Source organism: Globicephala melas, chromosome 13, assembly GCF_963455315.2.
Source record: "Globicephala melas chromosome 13, mGloMel1.2, whole genome shotgun sequence".
NCBI classification, from domain to species: Eukaryota; Metazoa; Chordata; class Mammalia; order Artiodactyla; family Delphinidae; genus Globicephala; species Globicephala melas.
The window spans coordinates 12,723,047-12,743,137 of record NC_083326.1 but is presented as its reverse complement, the minus strand read 5'-3'; the positions used below and the strand labels follow the sequence as shown (position 1 = coordinate 12,743,137).

At 36.9% G+C, this 20,091-nt stretch overlaps 1 protein-coding gene across 6 annotated transcripts in view; it reads right to left on the bottom strand.

Annotated features, from left to right (window-relative positions):
* Window positions 1-20,091, bottom strand: part of WDR7 (WD repeat domain 7) — a 374,489-nt gene that overhangs the window by 88,689 nt on the left and 265,709 nt on the right. For all 6 annotated transcript variants that reach the window (XM_060310354.1, XM_060310358.1, XM_060310355.1 and 3 more), the window contains 3 exons: window positions 19,035-19,152; window positions 16,570-16,719; window positions 15,897-15,979 (listed from right to left, as the gene is read on the bottom strand). In XM_060310354.1, the coding sequence (XP_060166337.1) occupies window positions 15,897-15,979; window positions 16,570-16,719; window positions 19,035-19,152 (351 nt within the window). The remainder of the gene's footprint in view (window positions 1-15,896; window positions 15,980-16,569; window positions 16,720-19,034; window positions 19,153-20,091) is intronic.

The window sequence follows — 20,091 nt, the reverse complement described above, 5'->3', positions numbered from 1 at the left end:
GATACTACATAAAGATCAAGGGATCGATCCAAGAAGAAGATATAACAATTGTAAATATTTATACACCCAACATAGGAGCACCTCAATACATAAGGCAAATACTAACAGCCATAAAAGGGGAAATCAACAGTAACAGATTCATAATATGGGACTTTAACAACCCCACTTTCACCAATGGACAGATAATCCAAAATGAAAATAAATAAGGAAACACAAGCTTTAAATGATACATTAAACAAGATGGACTTAATTGATATTTATAGGACATTCCATCCAAAAACAACAGAATACACAGTTTTCTCAACTGCTCATGGAACATTCTCCAGGATAGATCATATCTTGGGTCTCAAGTCAAGCCTTGGTAAATTTAATAAAATTGAAATCATATCAAGTACCTTTTCCGACCACAACACTATGAGACTAGATATCAATTACAGGAAAAGATCTGTAAAAAATACAAACACATGGAGGCTAAACAATACACTACTAAATAACCAAGAGATCACTGAAGGAATCAAAGAGGAAATCAAAAAATACCTAGAAACAAATGACAATGGAGACACGACAACCCAAAACCTATGGGATGCAGCAAAAGCAGTTCTAAGAGGAAAGTTTATAGCAATACAATCCTACCTTAAGAAACAGGAAACATCTCAAATAAACAACCGAATCTTGAACCTAAAGCAATTAGAGAAAGAAGAACAAAAAAACCCCAAAGTTAGCAGAAGGAAAGAAATCATAAAGATCAGATCAGAAATAAATGAAAAACAAATGAACGAAATGATAGCAAAGATCAATAAAACTAAAAGCTGGTTCTTTGAGAAGATAAACAAAATTGATAAACCATTAGCCAGACTCATCAAGGAAATAAGGGAGAAGAGTCAATAGAATTAGAAATGAAAAAGGAGAAGTAACAACTGATACTGCAGAAATACAAAGGATCATGAGAGATTACTACAAGAAAATCTATGCCAATAAAATGGACAACATGGAAGAAATTCTTAGAAATGCACAACCTGCCAAGACTGAACCAGGAAGAAATAGAAAATATGAACAGACCAATCACAAGCACTGAAATTGAAACTGTGATTAAAAATCTTCTAACAAACAAAAGCCCAGGACCAGATGGCTTCACAGTCGAATTCTATCAAACATTTAGAGAAGAGCTAACACCTATCCTTCTAAAACTCTTCCAAAATGTAGCAGAGGGAGGAACACTCCCAAACTCATTCTACGAGACCACCATCACCCTGATTCCAAAACCAAACACAGATGTCACAAAGAAAGAAAACTACAGGCCAATATCACTGATGAACATAGATGCAAAAATCCTCAACAAAATACTAGCAAACAGAATCCAACAGCACATTTAAAGGGTCATACACCATGATCAAGTGGGGTTTATTCCAGGAATGCAAGGATTCTTCAATATATGCAAATCAATCAACATGATACACCATATTAACAAACTGAAGGTGAAAAACCATATGATCATCTCAATAGATGCAGAGAAAGCTTTCAACAAAATTCAACACCCATTTATGATAAAAGCCCTGCAGAAAGTAGGCATAGAGGGAACTTTCCTCAATAAAGGCCATCTATGACAAACCCACAGCCAACATCGTCCTCAATAGTGAAAAACTGAAAGCATGTCCACTAAGATCAGGAACAAGACAAGGTTGCCCACTCTCACCACTATTATTAAACATAGTTTTGGAAGTGTTGGCCACAGCGAACAGAGAAGAAAAAGAAATAAAAGGAATCCAAATCGGAAAAGAAGAAGTAAAGCTGTCCCTGTTTGCAGATGACATGATACTATACACAGAGAATCCTAAAGATGCTACCAAAAAACTACTAGAGCTAATCAATGAATGTGGTAAATTATCAGGATACAAAATTAATGCACAGAAATCTCTTACATTCCTATACACTAATGATGAAAAATCTGAAAGTGAAATTAAGAAAACATTCCCATTTACCATTGCAACAAAAAGAATAAAATATCTAGGTAAAAACCTACCTAAGGAGACAAAAGATCTGTATACAGAAAATTATAAGACACTGATGAAAGAAATTAAAGATGAGGGCTTCCCTGGTGGTGCAGTGGTTGAGAGTCTGCCTGCCGGTGCAGGGGACATGGGTTCATGCCCCGGTCCGGGAAGATCCCACATGCTGCGGAGCGGCTGGGCCCGTGAGCCATGGCCACTGGGCCTGCGTGTCCGCAGCCTGTGCTTCACAACGGGAGAGGCCACAACAGTGAGAGGCCCGCGTACCGCAAAAAGAAATTAAAGATGATACAAATAGAGGGAGAGATATACCATGTTCTTGGATTGGAAGAATCAACATTGTGAAAATGACTCTACTACTCAAAGCAATCTACAGATTCAATGCAATCCCTATCAAACTACCACTGGCATTTTTCACAGAACTAGAACAAAAAATTTCACAATTTGTATGGAAACACAAAAGACCTCAAATAGCCAAAGCAATCTTGAGAACGAAAAATGGAGCTGGAGGAATCAGGCTCCCTGACTTTAGACTATACTACAAAGCTACAGTAATCAAGACAGTATGGTACTGTCACAAAACAGAAATATAGATCAATGGAACAGGATAGAAAGCCCAGAGGTAAACCCATGCACATATGGTCACCTTATCTTTGATAAAGGAGGCAAGAATATACAGTGGAACAAAGACAGCCTGTTCAATAAGTGGTACTGGGAAAACTGGACAGGTACATGTAAAAGTATGAAATTAGGACACTGCCTAAAACGATACACAAAAATAAGCTCCAAATGGATTAAAGACCTAAATGTAAGGTCAGACACTATCAAACTCTTAGAGGAAAACATAGGCAGAAAACTCTATGACATAAATCACAGCAAGATCCTTTTTGACCCACCACCTAGAGAAATGGAAATAACAAAAATAAACAAATGGGACCTAATGAAACTTAAAAGCTTTTGCACAGCAAAGGAAACCATAAACAAGACGAAAAGACAACCCTCAGAATGGGAGAAAATATTTGCAAATGAAGCAACGGACAAAGGATTAATCTCCAAAATTTACAAGCAGCTCATGCAGCTCAATAACAAAAAAACAAACAACCCAATCCAAAAATGGGCAGAAGACCTAAATAGACATTTCTCCAAAGAAGATATACAGATTGCCAACAAACACATGAAAGAATGCTCAATATCATTAATCATTAGAGAAATGCAAATCAAAACTACAATGAGATATCATCTCACACCAGTCAGAATGGCCATCATCAAAAAATCTGGAAACAATAAATGCTGGAGAGGGTGTGGAGAAAGGGGAACACTCTTGCACTGCTGGTGGGAATGTGAATTGGTACAGCTACTATGGAGAACAGTATGGAGGTTCCTTAAAAAACTACAAATAGAACTACCATATGACCCAGCAATCCCACTACTGGGCATATACCCTGAGAAAACCATAATTCAAAAAGAGTCGGGTTTCCCTGGTGACGCAGTGGTTGAGAGTCCGCCTGCCAATGCAGGGGACACAGGTTCATGCCGCGGTCCAGGAAGATCCCACATGCCACGGAGCGGCTGGGCCCGTGAGCCATGGCCGCTGAGCCTGCACGTCCGGAGCCTGTGCTCCGTAACGGTAGAGGCCACAACAGTGAGAGGCCCGCGTACTGCAAATAAATAAATAAAGGAAAAAGGGTCATGTGCCAAAATGTTAATTGCAGCTCTATTTACAACAGCCAGCACATGGAAGTAACCTAAGTGTCCATCAACAGATGAATGGATAAAGAAGATGTGGCACATGTATACAATGGAATATTACTCAGCTATAAAAAGAAACGAAATTGAGTTATTTGTAGTGAGGTGGATGGACCTAGAGTCTGTCACACAGAGTGAAGTAAGTCAGAAAGAGAAAAACAAATATCATATGCTAACACATATATATGGACTCTAAAAAAAAAAAAGGTCATGAAGAACCTAGGGGTAAGATGGGAATAAAGACACAGACCTAGTAGAGAATGGACTTGAGGATATGGGGAGGGGGAAGGGTAAGCTGTGACAAAGTGAGAGAGTGGCATGGACATATATACACTACCAAATGTAAAATAGATAGCTAGTGGGAAGCAGCCGCATAGCACAGGGAGATCAGCTTGGTGGTTTGTGACCACCTAGAGAGGTGGGATAGGGAAGGTGGGAGGGAGGGAGACGCAAGAGGGAAGAGATATGGGAACATATGTATATGTATAACTGATTCACTTTGTTATAAAGCAGAAAGTAACACACCATTGTAAAGCAATTATACTCCAATAAAGATGTTAAAAAAAAAAAGAAAAGTTGTTTGTAGGGACCCCCCTGGGGGTGCATTTGTCAAGAATCCACCTGCCAATGCAGGGGACACAGGTTCGACCCCTCGTCCGGGAAGATCCCATATGCCGCAGAGCAATTAAGTCCGTGTGCCACAACTACTGAGCCTGCATTCTAGAGCCCGCGAGCCACAACTACTCAGCCCACATGCCACAAGTACTGAAGCCTGCGCTCCTAGAGCCCTTGCTCCACAACAAGAGAAGCCACCACAATGAGAAGCCTGCACATCGCAACGAAGAGGAGCCCCCGCTTGCAGCAACGAAGACCCAATGCAGCCAAAAAAAAAAAAAAGTTGTTTGTAACCAGGGGGAGAGAGAGAGAGTAGCAAAATAGTGGGGGCAAAGACCAGATGACAGTAGATGAGAAGGGCAGGAGAGGTGACAAAATGGACAGAGCACACGCTCTTCTTCCTGGGCAAGGAGAGATGAGAGGCTGGACAGTGGAGAGAGGAGACACAGAGGGAAGGAAGAGCTTCAAATGAGAGATAGTAGCACGTTTCCAGACAGAGGAAGAGAAGTTGAGGATAAAAGTGAGAGAAGAGGGGACTTCCCTGGTGGTCCAGCGGTTGAAACTTCGCCTTCCAATGCAGGGGATGTGGGTTTGATCTCTGGTCAGGGAGCTAAGATCTCACACGCCTCATGGCCAAAAAACCAAAACATAAAACAGAAGCAATATTGTAACAAATTCAATAAAGACTTTAAGAAAAAATGGTCCACATCAAAAAAAATCTTTAAGAAGAAACTGAGAGAAGGGTTATCTAAGGAGCAAGGGGAGTTGAGAGAGGGTTGTAAAGGAAGGATGAAGTAAGGAAGAGGCCTGGGACACAACAACAGCCATCTCACCCTCTGCTGAGATGGAGCAACTGTGTCACGTGGGTGCCTATGCAGCAGGTGCACACCCCGCCCTGCAGAATACAGAGCAGTTGTGAGATCCGTTCAGTCAAGCTGGGCTTCACTTTCATCTGATCGTCAGCACAAGAATGCTCGTAAGTTTGTCCGTTTGTCAAATGAAGGCTAGAGGTGGGTAATTTATAACGTGAGGTCCTTTGCAGATTCCAAATTCTACAACTTGTAATTCTATAAAAATAATGCCGCAAGGTCACTGCTTAAGTGAAATAACTGGTCCCATTTATTATGATGAAATTAAGGACTAAACACATGAAGCAGCGCAGCTGGTATCATTATTCAACCACAGTTATTGAGTGCCTATATTGAGTGTTCAGATGTTCTAAACTAAAAACTGGGACAGAGCTCAACAAAGGATTTCTTCGGAATCTATGAATTTATTTGACAAGTCTTTAATAGGCATAAAATCAAATCACTCTTAGTTATACATCAAATAAATTGCCTCCACTTAAAAGAATAAAAATGCATGATGAAAGGATCTATGTGAGAATTCTGGGGTATATGGCTTTTGGCCAGATGAAGCCCTCTACTACTTGCTATGGGAAACAATAAAAGAAATGGATGCAAAAACCCCTTTCTTCAAGCTACTCATAATGTGCATAATTGAGGAGCTGTAAGTGACTAAAAATCCCATGTAGAGGCATATCTAATCTTTGCTATGAAAAAATTCTAAAACCTCTTACTCTCCAAATTAATCATATTTTCCCATCAACTTAGAATTTTATTAAAAAACTCTAATCCTTTATTTGTTATGTATTATCTCACTACTAGCCCTTAAGAACATAATAAAATTGCCTTAAATTTAAAAATTATATTTTAATTTCATTGTATTTCCAGAGGTACTTTATCTTCCTTTCTAACTGAGCTTTGATAGTCAGTAGTTTATGAGAGCTTCAATTTTTCTATTCTGAGATTAGTAAAGAATATCTTTTGTATAGCAGAAATTAACACAACATTGTAAATCAACTATACTTCAATTTTAGAAGAATACTTTTGCAAAATGAATAACAAACCCTTAAAGTATTCATTTCAGAACAAGTATATATCATACTTGTGTGTGTGCTATACTGCTTTTCTCTTAGTTTACTAACATCTGTGCATTTCTACACTTTTGTATTTTGTGCTACTGCATCAAATATAGTAGTGTAAAATGAGTCAGTGTTTATATGGTGACCAAAAGAGAAATAATTAATCAAACTGAGTCAAGCATGGCATGCTCCATGCTGGTTGGTCTGTATATGAGGGTCTTCACAGGGATATTCAAGTTCAGTAACACAGCAACTGATAACTAAATTTTAACAATGAATTCTGAGGAAACTTCAGTGATGTTTACCCGTCCAAACCTCGAAAAAAGTTAGTTCTACTTTCTTAGTGTCTAGGATATTTTTAACTGAGGATGCTGTATTATTTATAGTCTCGGCAATTAAATGTAAATTACTCAGAACCCTCTGTACTTCTGCCTCTAACAACAATCATCTAGAGAGCTGGATGATGCCTTCTGGAAGATCACCTAGGACAGCGGTCCCCAACCTTTTTAGCACCAGGGACCAGTTTCTTGGAAGACAATTTCTCTATGGACCGGGGCGGGGGTGGGGGGTGGGGAAGGATGGTTTTGGGATGATTCAAGTGCATTGATTTATTTTTTTTAACATGTTTATTGGAGTATAATTGCTTTACAATGTTGTGTTAATTTCTGCTTATAACAAAGTGAATCAGCTATACGTATACATATATCCTCATACCCTCTCCCTCTTGCGTCTTCCTCCCACCCCTCTAGGTGGTCAAAAAGCACGGAGCTGATCTCCTTGCGCTATGAAGCGCATTGATTTATTATGGTGTCTCTGAAGTCAAACCTCTCTGCTAATGATAATCTGTATTTGCAGCCGCTCCCCAGTGCTAGCATCACTGTCTCAGCTCCATCTCAGATCATCAGGCATTAGACTCTCATAAGGAGTGCGCAACCTAGATCCCTCACATGTTTAGTTCACAGTAGGGTTTGCGTTCCTATGAGAATATAATGGCGCTGCTGATCTAACAGGAGGCAGAGCTCAGGCAGTAATGCGAGCAATAGGGATACTGCTTCATCTGTATTTACATCTGGCCGTAAATACAGATAAAGCTTCACTTGCTCACCTGCTGCTCACCTCCTGCTGTGCGGCCCAGTTCCTAACAGGCCACAGACCGGTGCTGGTCCATGGCCCGGGGGGTTGGGGACCCCTGATCTAGGAGACTGACAAAGGCAAAACAAAGTGCAATGAGATGGGAGAGAATCTAGAGAAATTCATTTCTTAAATGTTACCTTATTGTACTTCTTAGTCTGCTTATTCATAAACACAAAATTAATTCAATGTTGCAACAATCTTGTTGCTAATATATCTGTGTTCTAGAAAGAATACAGTTTAATTCCTATATAATAAAATAGCTTTATTTGTTACAGCGATGCAAAATCTGGTGATAGAACTATTTTGAATAACTATGTTTTGAAGGATATGTATGCTATAGTCTCTCACAGGCAATGAAATCTAAGTAATTTTCTTGTATTATTAATGGATACCACTGTATTTTTAACAATATCCCTGGAACTAAAATGTAAATATTAGGAAATATTTAAATCTGACTATAAAGTTTACACGGCAGCTAAAACTGTAATTTTTAAAATATGGAACCATAAATGGATCAAAATTCCCAAAGCAATCCTGAGGAAAAAGAACAAAGCTGGAGGCATAACACTTCCAGACTTCACATTATATTACAGAGCTACAGTAATCAAAACAGCATGGTACTGGCACAAAAACAGACACATAGATCAATGAAACAGAATAGAGAGCCCAGAAATAAATCCACACACCTAGGGTCGATTAATCTATGACAAAGGCGGCAAGAATATACTATGGGAAAAGAAAGTCTCTTCGCCAAGTGGTATTGGGAAAGCTGGACTGCTACATGTAAATCAATGGAATCAAAACACTTCCTCACACCATATACAAAAATAAACTAAAAATGGTTTAAAGACCTAAATATAGACATGACACTATTAAACTCCTAGAAGAAAACATAGGTAAAACATTCTTTGACATAAAATGTAGCGATATTTTCTTAAATTAGCCACCCAAGGCAAACGAAATAAAAGCAAAAATAAATAAATGGAACACACTCAAACTTTAAAGCTTTTGCACTGCAAAGGAAGCTATTAACAAAACAAAAAGACAACTTACAGAATGGGACAAAATATTTGCAAATGATGTGACTGAAATGGAGTCCATATCTGAAATATACAACTCAATATCAAAAAAACAAACAACCCAATTAAAAAATGGACAGAAGACCTACATAGCATTTTTCCAAAGAAGACATACAGATGGCCAACAATACAAATCAAAACCACAATGAGGTATAACCTCACACTGGTCAGAATGGCTATCAACAAAAAGTCTACAAATAATAAATGCTGGAGAGAGTGTGGAGAAAAGGGAACTCTCTTACACTGTTGGTGGGAATGTAAATTGGTGCCGCCACTATGGAAAACAGTATGGAGGTTCCTTAAAAAACTAAAAATAGAGCTACCATATGATCCAGCAATTCTACTCCTGGGCATAAATCCAGAAAAAAACAAAAACTTTAATTTGAAAAGATACATGCACCCCAATGTTCACAGCAGCACTATTTACAATAGCCAAGACATGGAAACAACCCAAGTGTCCATCAACAGACAATTGGCTTAAGAAGATGTGAGATATATATATATAACTTAGCCATAAAAAAGAATGAAATATTGCTATTTGCAGCAACATGGGTGGACCTAGAGAATATTATACTTAGTGAAGTAAGTCAAACAGAGAAAGACAAATATCACTTACATGTGTAATATTAAAAATAATACAAATGAATTTGTATATGAAACAGAAACAGAGTCACAGACATGAAAACAAATTTATGGTTACCAAAGGGGAGAGGGAGGGAAAGAGGGACAAATTAGGAATATGGGATTAACAGATACAAATTAATATACATGAAAGAGATAAGCAACAAGGATTTACTGTATAGCGCTGGGAACTATATTCAATATGTCGTAATAACCTATAATGGAAAATAATCTGAAAAAAAACTGAGTCACTTTGTTGTACATCTGAAATTAACAGAATATTGTAAATCAACTACACTTCAATTTAAAAAATTATGTTATTTTTGTATCTTTTACTAAATAAAATATAGATAAATATCCACAGACACATAAATGACTCCAGGAAGATCCAGGATATTTCAATTAATACAAAGAAGACGATTTTTTAATTTTTAGAAAATAATCATAGTATTATATGTAAAATGATTATCTTTGTTTCCATGCCTCTGAAATAAAATTATAAACGTGTTATATTTCACATACACATACATATGTACATAAATACATATATATACATACATATTACAGAAAGGACTTAGGGAAGCTTATAGAACATAATTCAGTAAAAAGATAGAAAAGGAAGATAAGCTTGAGGTGTGATGATGAGATAAAGAGAATGGAGATGTAAGCCATAACTACTAAAGTGAGGTGGGGGATTTGATTTTGAGCTGCCCAATGACCAAAGCAAAATGTTTACATTAACTCTGGTTAAGTATAATTAAAAACAAAAAACATATACTCGTTCCTTAGGACAAAACGAACAAAAAATGCCTGTCATCTGGATTTGAAAGAAATGTTTTTATTGAGTCCTTACAGAAGGGACCCTAAACAATGGACATCAGTATGACGCTTACAGTAACTGCACTGTCAACCTTCTTAAGACACTCACATGGCAGGTTCCTCAGTGCAAACTGCAGGCAAAACACTGACAAGGAACTTGGGGAAGGGAACGCTGAAGGAGGTCAGACAATGTGGTCCAAACAGGCAGCTCTCTGATGGTTTAGCTTAATCTAGGGATATAAACTAGAATATGTAGAGGGATAAATGGACCCTGTGTTTTTTAAACTAACTTCTAATTGTTCTGGTTTTTTTCAATGGAGTTTTAGATAAAAGTCAATTAATGAACAGCTTGAAGTTAAAGTCTCTGGCAGGCATTCTGTGCTACTGTCTAAGGGCAAGTCTTTAAAAATTAAGTGCATCACTGGAATGCAGGAGCTGAAGGGCTGTCTTTAGATGTTTCCTTGGAAATTCTGAGTTTACTCAATATGTAAACAGAAAGGCATTCTAGGATATAGGTTCTGACATAAACAGAACATGGTCACAAAGGACAATGACTCAGGTTTTGTTTTCTTGATTTCGGATTATTAGGGCACTTGTTTTCGAACTTTAGTGTGCCTAAGAATCATCAGGCTTCATGACAGTCTGATGCAGTGGCTCTCAGGGGGAGCCTAGAAATCAGGTAATTCTCTTGAAGATAGTCCAGGAACTACACTTAGAGATCATTATTCCCCAGAGGGCCTAACAGAGAGTAAGCACTTAATACCTGTGTTTAGTGTCCTTAGTTCTCTCAACTAACAGGCACTTATGTATTTTAATATTGACATGTGTGAGCTCTTTCCCAAGACATTCTTGAGAGTCGCCAAATCTGTAAAACAACTGAGTCTATAAACTGCATATGGCCGTCCTTCAGTATCTACAGATGTTCAAACCCTTACATGAAAGGCCTTATGACAGTTGGCTGTCCGTTTCCACAGGTCCCACATCGGCAGATTCAACCACCCACTCCGCAGATGGAAATTCTTCTGAGGACTCTCAATCCACGGTGATCTCAGTCCTACAAACAGGTATGTTCCTCTTGAACAACTGCTCTATTTCTATCATCTGAACATTGTGACTTAGGTATTGATGGTCTGCCCCTCTTGGCACACTGGATGCTAAGAAGTTTAGATACAAACATATGGCTCAAGTCTGGCAAATTCTTCATTTCTGCGGTCTATAACCTCATATTTTAATATCAACAAGTGAGTTTCGGGTCAGTAAGAAGACAGAATTATATCAAATTTTACTGGGATGTGTTCTAATCCATTTCTGTTTTCAAGCAGAAGATATTACAAGAAGCTTTAACAAGTGACGGAAAAATATCATATGAACAAACTTAGAAAAATCAAACTTTCTGTATCAATCCTTCTTTCTTTCATTGTACTTACAATTTGTAGCTTAAACTTAAATATGTTTTGAGTAAATATGTCAGAGGACAAAGAAATTTACTTAACAACATACTTCAGGGGATGGATTCACCACTCATTAAATTGTATATTAAGTCATTTAATCATTAATAAACCTGAATAAATGAATGAATAAACAAACAAACCTGAATAAACTGACTATTGGTATGTAGCAACATACAATACAGAGGTCAGCCTAAGCTTAAAGCCAAGACTTTCATAGCACCAATAAAGTGGAAATTTTAAATACAATCTGAAAAATAACTGCCAAGTTACTAACAGTAAAGAAAATCTTAGAGAAATTACCACGTTCAAGTTTTAAAATTCTGAACCCAGATGCATATCAGAATCACAAGCCTACTTGTCAAGGTTATAAAACAAAACAAATCTAAAAAACAAGAAAACCAATCTTAGGATCATTCCACATTTGACGATGCTACTTCATCTTGGTACTCAGAAAATAGAGAAATTTATGTATAACCCAAATGAGAGTACTTTTGATTTTTAAATATTCAATGACTTCAGGATACTAGAATAGTTCTTAATTGAATTAATACAACTTTAGATGTGAAGAGCATCTTTATAACATTGACTAAAATTTATTTAATATTTTGGGAAGTAAACCAATTTTTTTACATATATGAAAATGATAATAATGCCATCCTATAGTTTTTATGCATATAAAATTCTTTAAAATAAATATTAACTGATTTCTTACACAAATATTGGGTTTTCACATTATTGCTCAGATGGAGAGACCCCCCTCCCTGGAAACTAATATTCTCTGAATACCTAAATCACAAGTATTCTGCTAGGTGCTTTGACAAATATCATCTCGTTAAAAAAAACAATAGTAAATGAAGTTTTATAGTTTTTTATGACCTACCAACCATAAGAACTGAATATTGGTATGCAGCAACATTATAGAGGTTAGCCTAAGCTAAAACTCACAGCATCTTTAAGAAAGGGCAAACGAAAGAAGAAAACAAACAAACAAAAAGAATACAACATTATATAAAGATTTTAAAAACAAATTTCACCTGACTGGACCACAGATATTCACATCACTGACTTTGACTAGAGTTTCATATTTAGTGAAAGGCATTTATTTATAAGTAGAGGGCAAATAAGTGCTGTAAGGCACGTACAATGGTACAAACATGGCAGGTTTTCAATAAAATAAGTTTTACTTCTGTTGATATGTTAATATGTTTGTTGTTGTTCATTTATCAATCTAGTACAAATCAGCCTAAATAAGTAGCATGGCATCGCCCTGTAAAACTCTGGAGGTCCCACCTAAGCTTAGTGTTCTCTGAAGTCCTCCATGATTTATTATCTGTTCCAACTAATTTAGTACAAGCCTTACATTGTTATTCATCTTTCTAAGTTTATGCACTGACTTTTTATGGCTTATATCTTCACAGCTCTAATAATATCGAATACAATTTAATAAGAGGTAGTTAACTACCTCAATTTATAACTACTTGTTATAAATCCTATGTTTCATGAGATTATATCTTATCAACTATGTTCTGGAAAGAGAATTACACGTGTTTGCTCAACTCTGCTGACTCGCCATTGCTTGCAGAATAATAACCAAATTTCTGTGTATGGAACTCAAAGCCCTATCCTGTGGCCCTATGCTAGACTTCCATCCTACCTACATTCCAGCCACTACCACAGAGCATTTGCCAAACTCACTGTATACTTTTGTACCTCCAAACACTGGTCAGTATGATTCTTTCTGCAATTCCAGATGGCACACACTTACTTATTCTGCAAAGCTCACCCCATCAACTCTTCAGTGAAGCTTTCCCAGAACCCACCACCACTCCTACCAGCACCCCCCAAACCCCTGCGGAGGGCAAATCCTTCTTCCGTTTGGCAGCCACTTTTATTAAAGTACTTTTCTCCTTTAGTAAAAGGAAATTATTATTATTAGTCTGCCTTCTCCTTTGTGAAACTTTCCAAGACTCCATTATTATTATTATTATTATTATTATTATTATTATTATTATTCTGCTTCCTCTTCTGTGAACTCTCTAAGCCTCCCATATCCAGAGTTAAGCACTACATTTATTGCCCAACCCTGTCCCTCATACGTAATTCTCTCCCAGCACATAACACAGCACCCTGGCGTTACTTATCTTTATAATTACCTGCCCTACACAGATGTAGAGAACAAACGTATGGACCCCAAGGGGGGAAAACCGCGGGGGGGTGGGGGGGTGTGCTGAATTGGGCGATTGGGATTGACATGTATACACTGATGTGTATAAAATTGATGACTAATAAGAACCTGCAGTATAAACAAACAAACAACAAAACAAAACAAAAAATAATTACCCGCCCTATTAGACACTGTGCTTCTTGAGGACATCATCTCATTCATCATTGCACCCCCAGAGCCTAGTCAGCACTTGATACACAGTAGATGTTCAATAAATATTATTAAATTAACAAACAAAATACAATTGCTTTCTGCCAAATCAGAAAATAACTGGTACCGAGCATTCCATTTAGACACCTGCCTCCTTAGCATTCAAGCAGAAACCTTGCTCTCCAGTGATTAAACAAGAGCAAACCAAAGTGGATGTGCAGAAAGTAAGGTGACTGAAGGAACTGGGGAGAAGTCAGGCTTCCAGCAAGGGCAAAGGTAGGCCCTTTACATGTTGAACAATTCCCTCACGTTAGCTCCAGGGGGGTTATTTACACAGCAGTGAGTGCTGTAAGCAATGCTTTGCTAACCTTCAGTAAGATAATCCCTAATGAAACTGCTTCCTCACCTCCACTAAGTGACAGATAAATGTCCATTTTTGGATAGACTTTCCTTAGAGAATAATCGACTGGGAATATAACAACTACATGTATTTTTAACATCAGTTAATTATACAAAAGCACTTAATATATATAATTTTTAATGAAAAGAACACAAACCAGAATTAATGTGGCATGATGTTAAAAAATTACTGTATCCTAACATGCCTACTCTATATCACAAGAAAATATCTGTACACATGTATACTACAGCATAATCTTTTTCTATGTGTTCTTGATTTAACTTCTGGATGGTATAAATCAGAAACAGCAAAATGAAGAGACTAGGATGTAAAACCTACTGTAAATATGATGAAAGATATGGGAAGACGCAGAATACAATTAATTCAGCAAATATTTTTGAAATGCCAGGAAATACAAAAGGCATAAAGATGCATAGTGTAACGCCACTGCTTTCAGGAAACTTATCTGAAATAAAGCCTTCCACTACAATATACTCACAGAACCGAGCAAACAAGTAAGGATAGCATTGAGCTTGTCTTAAAAAGAAAAATGTTATGTAACTATGACTAACTGGTTGCTCTGTTTTCTACAAAAACAATCATCTTCAACAGATTTTAACACTCTTTCTACTGAACACATGGAGGTAAAAAAATTTTTAGGGACCTCCCTAGTGGCGCAGTGTTAAGAATCCACCTGCCAATGCAGGGGACATGGGTTCGAGCCCTGGTATGGGAAGATCCCACATGCTGCGGAGCAACTAAGCCCGTGCGCCACAACTACTGAGCCTGCGCTCTAGAGCCGGCGAGCTACAACTACTGAGCCCACGTGCCACAACTACTGAAGCCTGGGTGCCTAGAACCTGTGCTCCACAGCAAGAGAAGCCACCGCAACGAGATGCCCACGCACTGCAACGAGAAGCCCGCGCACCACAACGAAGAGCAGCCCCCGCTCGCCGCAACTAGAGAAAGCGCGCGTGCAGCAACGAAGGCCCAACGCAGCCAAAAATAAATAAATATATTAAAAAAAATTTTTTTTAAACAAAATGTACCTCAAGCTATAAACATTCTGAGAGCCAAAAACTACTTTAAGAGAAAAATAAACATAAGGCGACTACATTTCGACATTTAAAAAATCTTCACTTCATAATAATTAAATGCTCTACACATACAAATTATTAGAGTTATACTTCACATATATATACAACATTGTTTATAAAAGTTTTAACTGTTCTTGACTTCTTTGAACTGCTCTTGGCCTGTTTTCTCAGAGGGAAAACACCTATACTTAGTAGGACAATATGCAAATGCTGGCCTTTATATCAAAAATAAAATTTACCAGCAAAAAGTTGGCATAAAGGTTTCTATTGGCTGAAAAGTATATCTTCCTCCTCTAAGTTATAGCTTCCTAACTCTCTCTTTTGTAATGTAAAAGCTAATGTGAGTAATGGATATAAGAATACAGACATATTTAATAGATGCTATCTCTTACTCATTTTTTTTAGGTTTTGAGAAAACTTCTTCACAACACAATTTCAAACAGTGGTTTTATTATAGTTGTGTTTTTGACTAAATATAAGGTGCTTAAATTGTTTTAGAAAGTAAGCAGATATTAATTCAATTGGAATTCTAATTGGGCACAACTACGAACTCATCCTGCTCAAAAAATTGTTTTAAATTATTTGTTACTAAAAATTATTTATTTTGCATGCTATTGAAGGCTTCTTTACCTGCAGATGGCTGGGAAACATTCCTGAAGACCTTTCTTTTTAACTAAAGATCCTTCAAGGCAGTACATAATGATGTCCATAACCTTTACAGAAAAGACACAAATCTAAAATTAGTTTCAAATACTTAATTTTCCATAATTTAAATTATTAACTTAGGCCTCATTTGCATTAAAATTCTACATAGATTTTGATATTTACTTTAAAACTACAGTATATTTACTAAAATTACAGTGTACTTACTTTATACTATAGCCCATCCTTTCTCTTACCTGTGAAAACCATTTTTTAAAGACAGCACACAGTAAAATAAAGAAACCAGACTTGTTTACTTGAAAGGCAATTCCTATTTATGTACAGGATAGGTAGCTTTTATTCAAGCACACTCTATGTTCTGTTTTACTTATAGTGAAAGTTACGGAAGAGACTATAACCTTTAAAAACTACCCTAATACAGCCCATTCCATGTGAATGGTAAATGGACATAGCAATCATTTTGATTTTTGAGGAAATTTAAATCAAGTCTCCAGAAATGATACAAAAGTTCATTCATTTTAGTCATCTCTTTCTTTCTTTTAGAGGTGCTGGAAATAAAGATACTGATTTACATTACTACACTAGAATATTTAATTTAGCTGTGGATGTACTGATATAATTTAAAACAGAATATTCTTACCTCCACGAGAAGATCCACGACATCTGTGGGCATCTTTTCAATAAGAATTTCAATGACTCTCAGAATTTCCCCTTTAGCTCGGGCAAGAGTTGTGGTGTGCATATTCTGCTGGGATTGGGTATTTGCTGCAAGAGCAGTATGCCTGTGCACCTAGAAAAACATTTCCATGTTGCAGATATGGTCGACACTTGATAGACTTTTACATTTCTAGCCACTGGTTTTTCACTTACTAATACAACAGAAAAAAAAATCAACAAAAACAAATGTCTTGGGGTGGGTCAGGAAACACTTTTAATTACAAAGAAAGTACTTAGTACAATAAACACTCAGTATGTATTCCCTAATAGAATTCTAGTTCTTGGGCATTATATGAGACTTTAATACACTATCACCATGACATTTTTAAAAAGGGACAAACAGAAGGTTTGTGAATCCTGCATATTCAGCATTGAGGTGGGTAGCAGTTAGGAGACACCAGCGCGTATAAGACATGATTCTTGTTCTCAAGTAATAATGGTAAATGATGCTTACATAGCACTTACTGTGTCCCAGGCACCATTCTAGGTGCTTTATAATCAAGTTGGGAAATTAAAAAAAAAACATACCTCCAAAAATAATGAACACTGTGTAAACACAGCTGACCCTTGAACAATGCTGGGAGTTAGGGGCGCCAACCCTCCACGGAGTTGAAAATCCGTGTACAACTTACAGTTGGCCCTCTGTGTCCAAGGATTCAACCATCCACAAGAATGTTCAGTCCTGTAGTATTTACTACTGAAAAAAATTCACATATAAGTGGACCTGCGCAGTTCAAACCCATGTTGTTCAAGGGTCAACCGTAATGTAAGTTCAGTGTGATTTTTCTTCCTTGTACAAATTGTAAGTCTTAACAGTTCAAAGGAGAAACAGCATTAACAGGCCCTGGGCCAGCCATGCATGGGGATGGGGTTAGGGACAGCTGTCATGGTGAGAAATACTTCAGTATTTTACTCTAAACCTCTAAGTGAAGTGGAAAACTTTTTTTTAAAAGGTAATAAATGTGGACTATTACATTAAAATATTAGTTAGAACACGAAGAATGTGGGAATCATTGGCAATTAGTTAGACCATTAACATTAAAATATTTAAAAATTACCTTTCTAGTCAAATGCTGGAGTAGAACAAACCCCAAGCATGGCTATTCTAACAGTTCATTTAAAAATACTCATATGTAAATGGTGAAAATTAAGTTTAAAAACACAATTAATATAAAATACTTGTTTATCTCTTTAAAGAGGCAATTTAATGCCTGGCCTTTATAAGACGTGTATCTGTATCAGACTAATGTAAGGCTTATACAGTATATTCAATATTAGTATCTCTGTATATTCCACTGATACGAAAAACTGGTAAAAAAAAAAAACCCACGTCTATTAAATCTGTTCATTTATACATACATATACTTTATAAAAATATATACTATCTATAAAATATAGACATATACATATGTATATTTTAAACACAGTGGACTCTCAGTGCACCACTATGCACTATTAGAAAAACATAGCCCCTTAGTCTGCAAATCTATTTTAGGTGTGAATTCAAAGTCCCACTGCCTCATATAAACCCATACAATCTGCTATTAGGCCCTTCTTTCCTCCCTTCTAGCTACATTCATGTCACAAATATTTGCTGCATGCCGATTAAGGATGGCTCTGGGGCAGACATAGGCCCAGTAGTTTGTAGGTTATCAGGGCAGACTCCGAGGTATTTATTTAGTATTTTAAAAATTCATCTTAGCTACAGGAAAAACAACTCAGGCAGAGCCCATACCCCACGGACACTGAGTCTGCACATTATTCATGCTAAAATGGAACAAACCTTTAAAGAAAATTTAGGCGTTTATCTTCCTTGCCTTTTCTTCCACTACTAAGACCTATAGGAAAGACCTTATAATTGGTTCATTGTTCTTTACTAGTTTTTCAGTTAGATGTGGGCAATTAGAGCACTGAGAATTCGGGAATCAATTGGCGTTCAAGTCTTTATCTGTGATATGTAATAGGAAAAACAATTAGCAAGTTTATGACTTACATTTTTGTTTACAGTTGGAGAGCCAGTGTTAAATAAGTTTTGTTTTGATTATAGGTAGATACTTACACTTGTAAAATGTGGATACCTTTAATATATTTTAATTTGAACAAGCCTGCTATATTTCAGATTGAGAAATTACTGTAAATACAAATATTTACAAGTGAATTAACGTTGAGAACAGAAATGACTACAAAAGCACAAGTAATGAATGCACTGCCGTGGAATTCTGTGTGCATGCACACAGGTACATACGTATTCATCCCAGCCCTAAATTATTAACTTGCATTGTTCTAGAACAAACTGTAAGGATTATCTATAGATACGGACCCTCGGCTCACAATATGAGATAATTCCTCTAACTGCGAAGATGGAGCACACTGAGAAGTTCCTCTCACCTCTTTGGCTATAGTCGTGATGAAGGCGGGTGGTCTGGCCGTGGCAATGAGAGACAGGGCATGCCTCGAGGAGCGGGCAGAGTCAGCTGCAGGGCTCAGAGGCAGCCCCATTGTGATGCTAAACAGGGATCAGAAAAAAAGGAAGAAAGAAAAGCAGCATTAGAAATATAGACTGAAAAGATTAGACACAGCTTATAATGTCAGTTCAAGGTCAATGGGAGCACTCAAACAGTTAGAATATAATGGACTTGCAACAATGAGCAGTGATTAGGAGTCAGGGTGTTCTGGCATCAAATACAAAATCGAATAATTAACCGTGAAGATTGAAAACAGTATGTGCATCTGTCCAAAGTGTTAAAAACGCCTTGTTAACAAATTATCAAGAACTAGTACCGAATACGTATCACATAGCTCCGAATAAGGCAAGAAAGAATATTGTGCAGAGCATTTTCAATTTTTTTCCTTAAAAAACTTAAAGGTAAAAATTTGTTTATAAGGCCAAGTTGAAAGGCTGTATTTAAGGCCTATATCTGAGAGGAAGCAAAACTCACTCTTGTCCATAAAATTGCCGAAGAACTGAAAATCACAAAATTATTTTTAGCTTATATATTATTTTTAGTTTGAAATACCCTCAGTAACGCTAGTTTACCCTACACTCAATACTTTCAGAACCAATCTAATCAGCATTTTCTGCCAGTAGGTATTCAGTATTGTTGCAAAAAATTCTATTAACTGATACTTACTCTCTCTCTATAAAGAACATACACATGACATGGTCCAGGCTATATACAAGAATATGTACATGATGAAATAAATCTTTCTAGAGTGAGAGGATGTCATGATAGGATAGTGCTGCTGTATTTTCCTTTGCCACTCCTAAAACATAAAAATGATAATATTCTTCTGTTTGTAAGCTTCCTTTTATTTTATATAGACTACTGTGAAAAGTATTAAGACTTTTCTTTCATTAAAACGTGGCATGTGACCCACACATCAACTGTGTACAGGGACTATTTTGTTACTCAGTAAGAGATCCATTATAGCTTCTCTCGCTAGT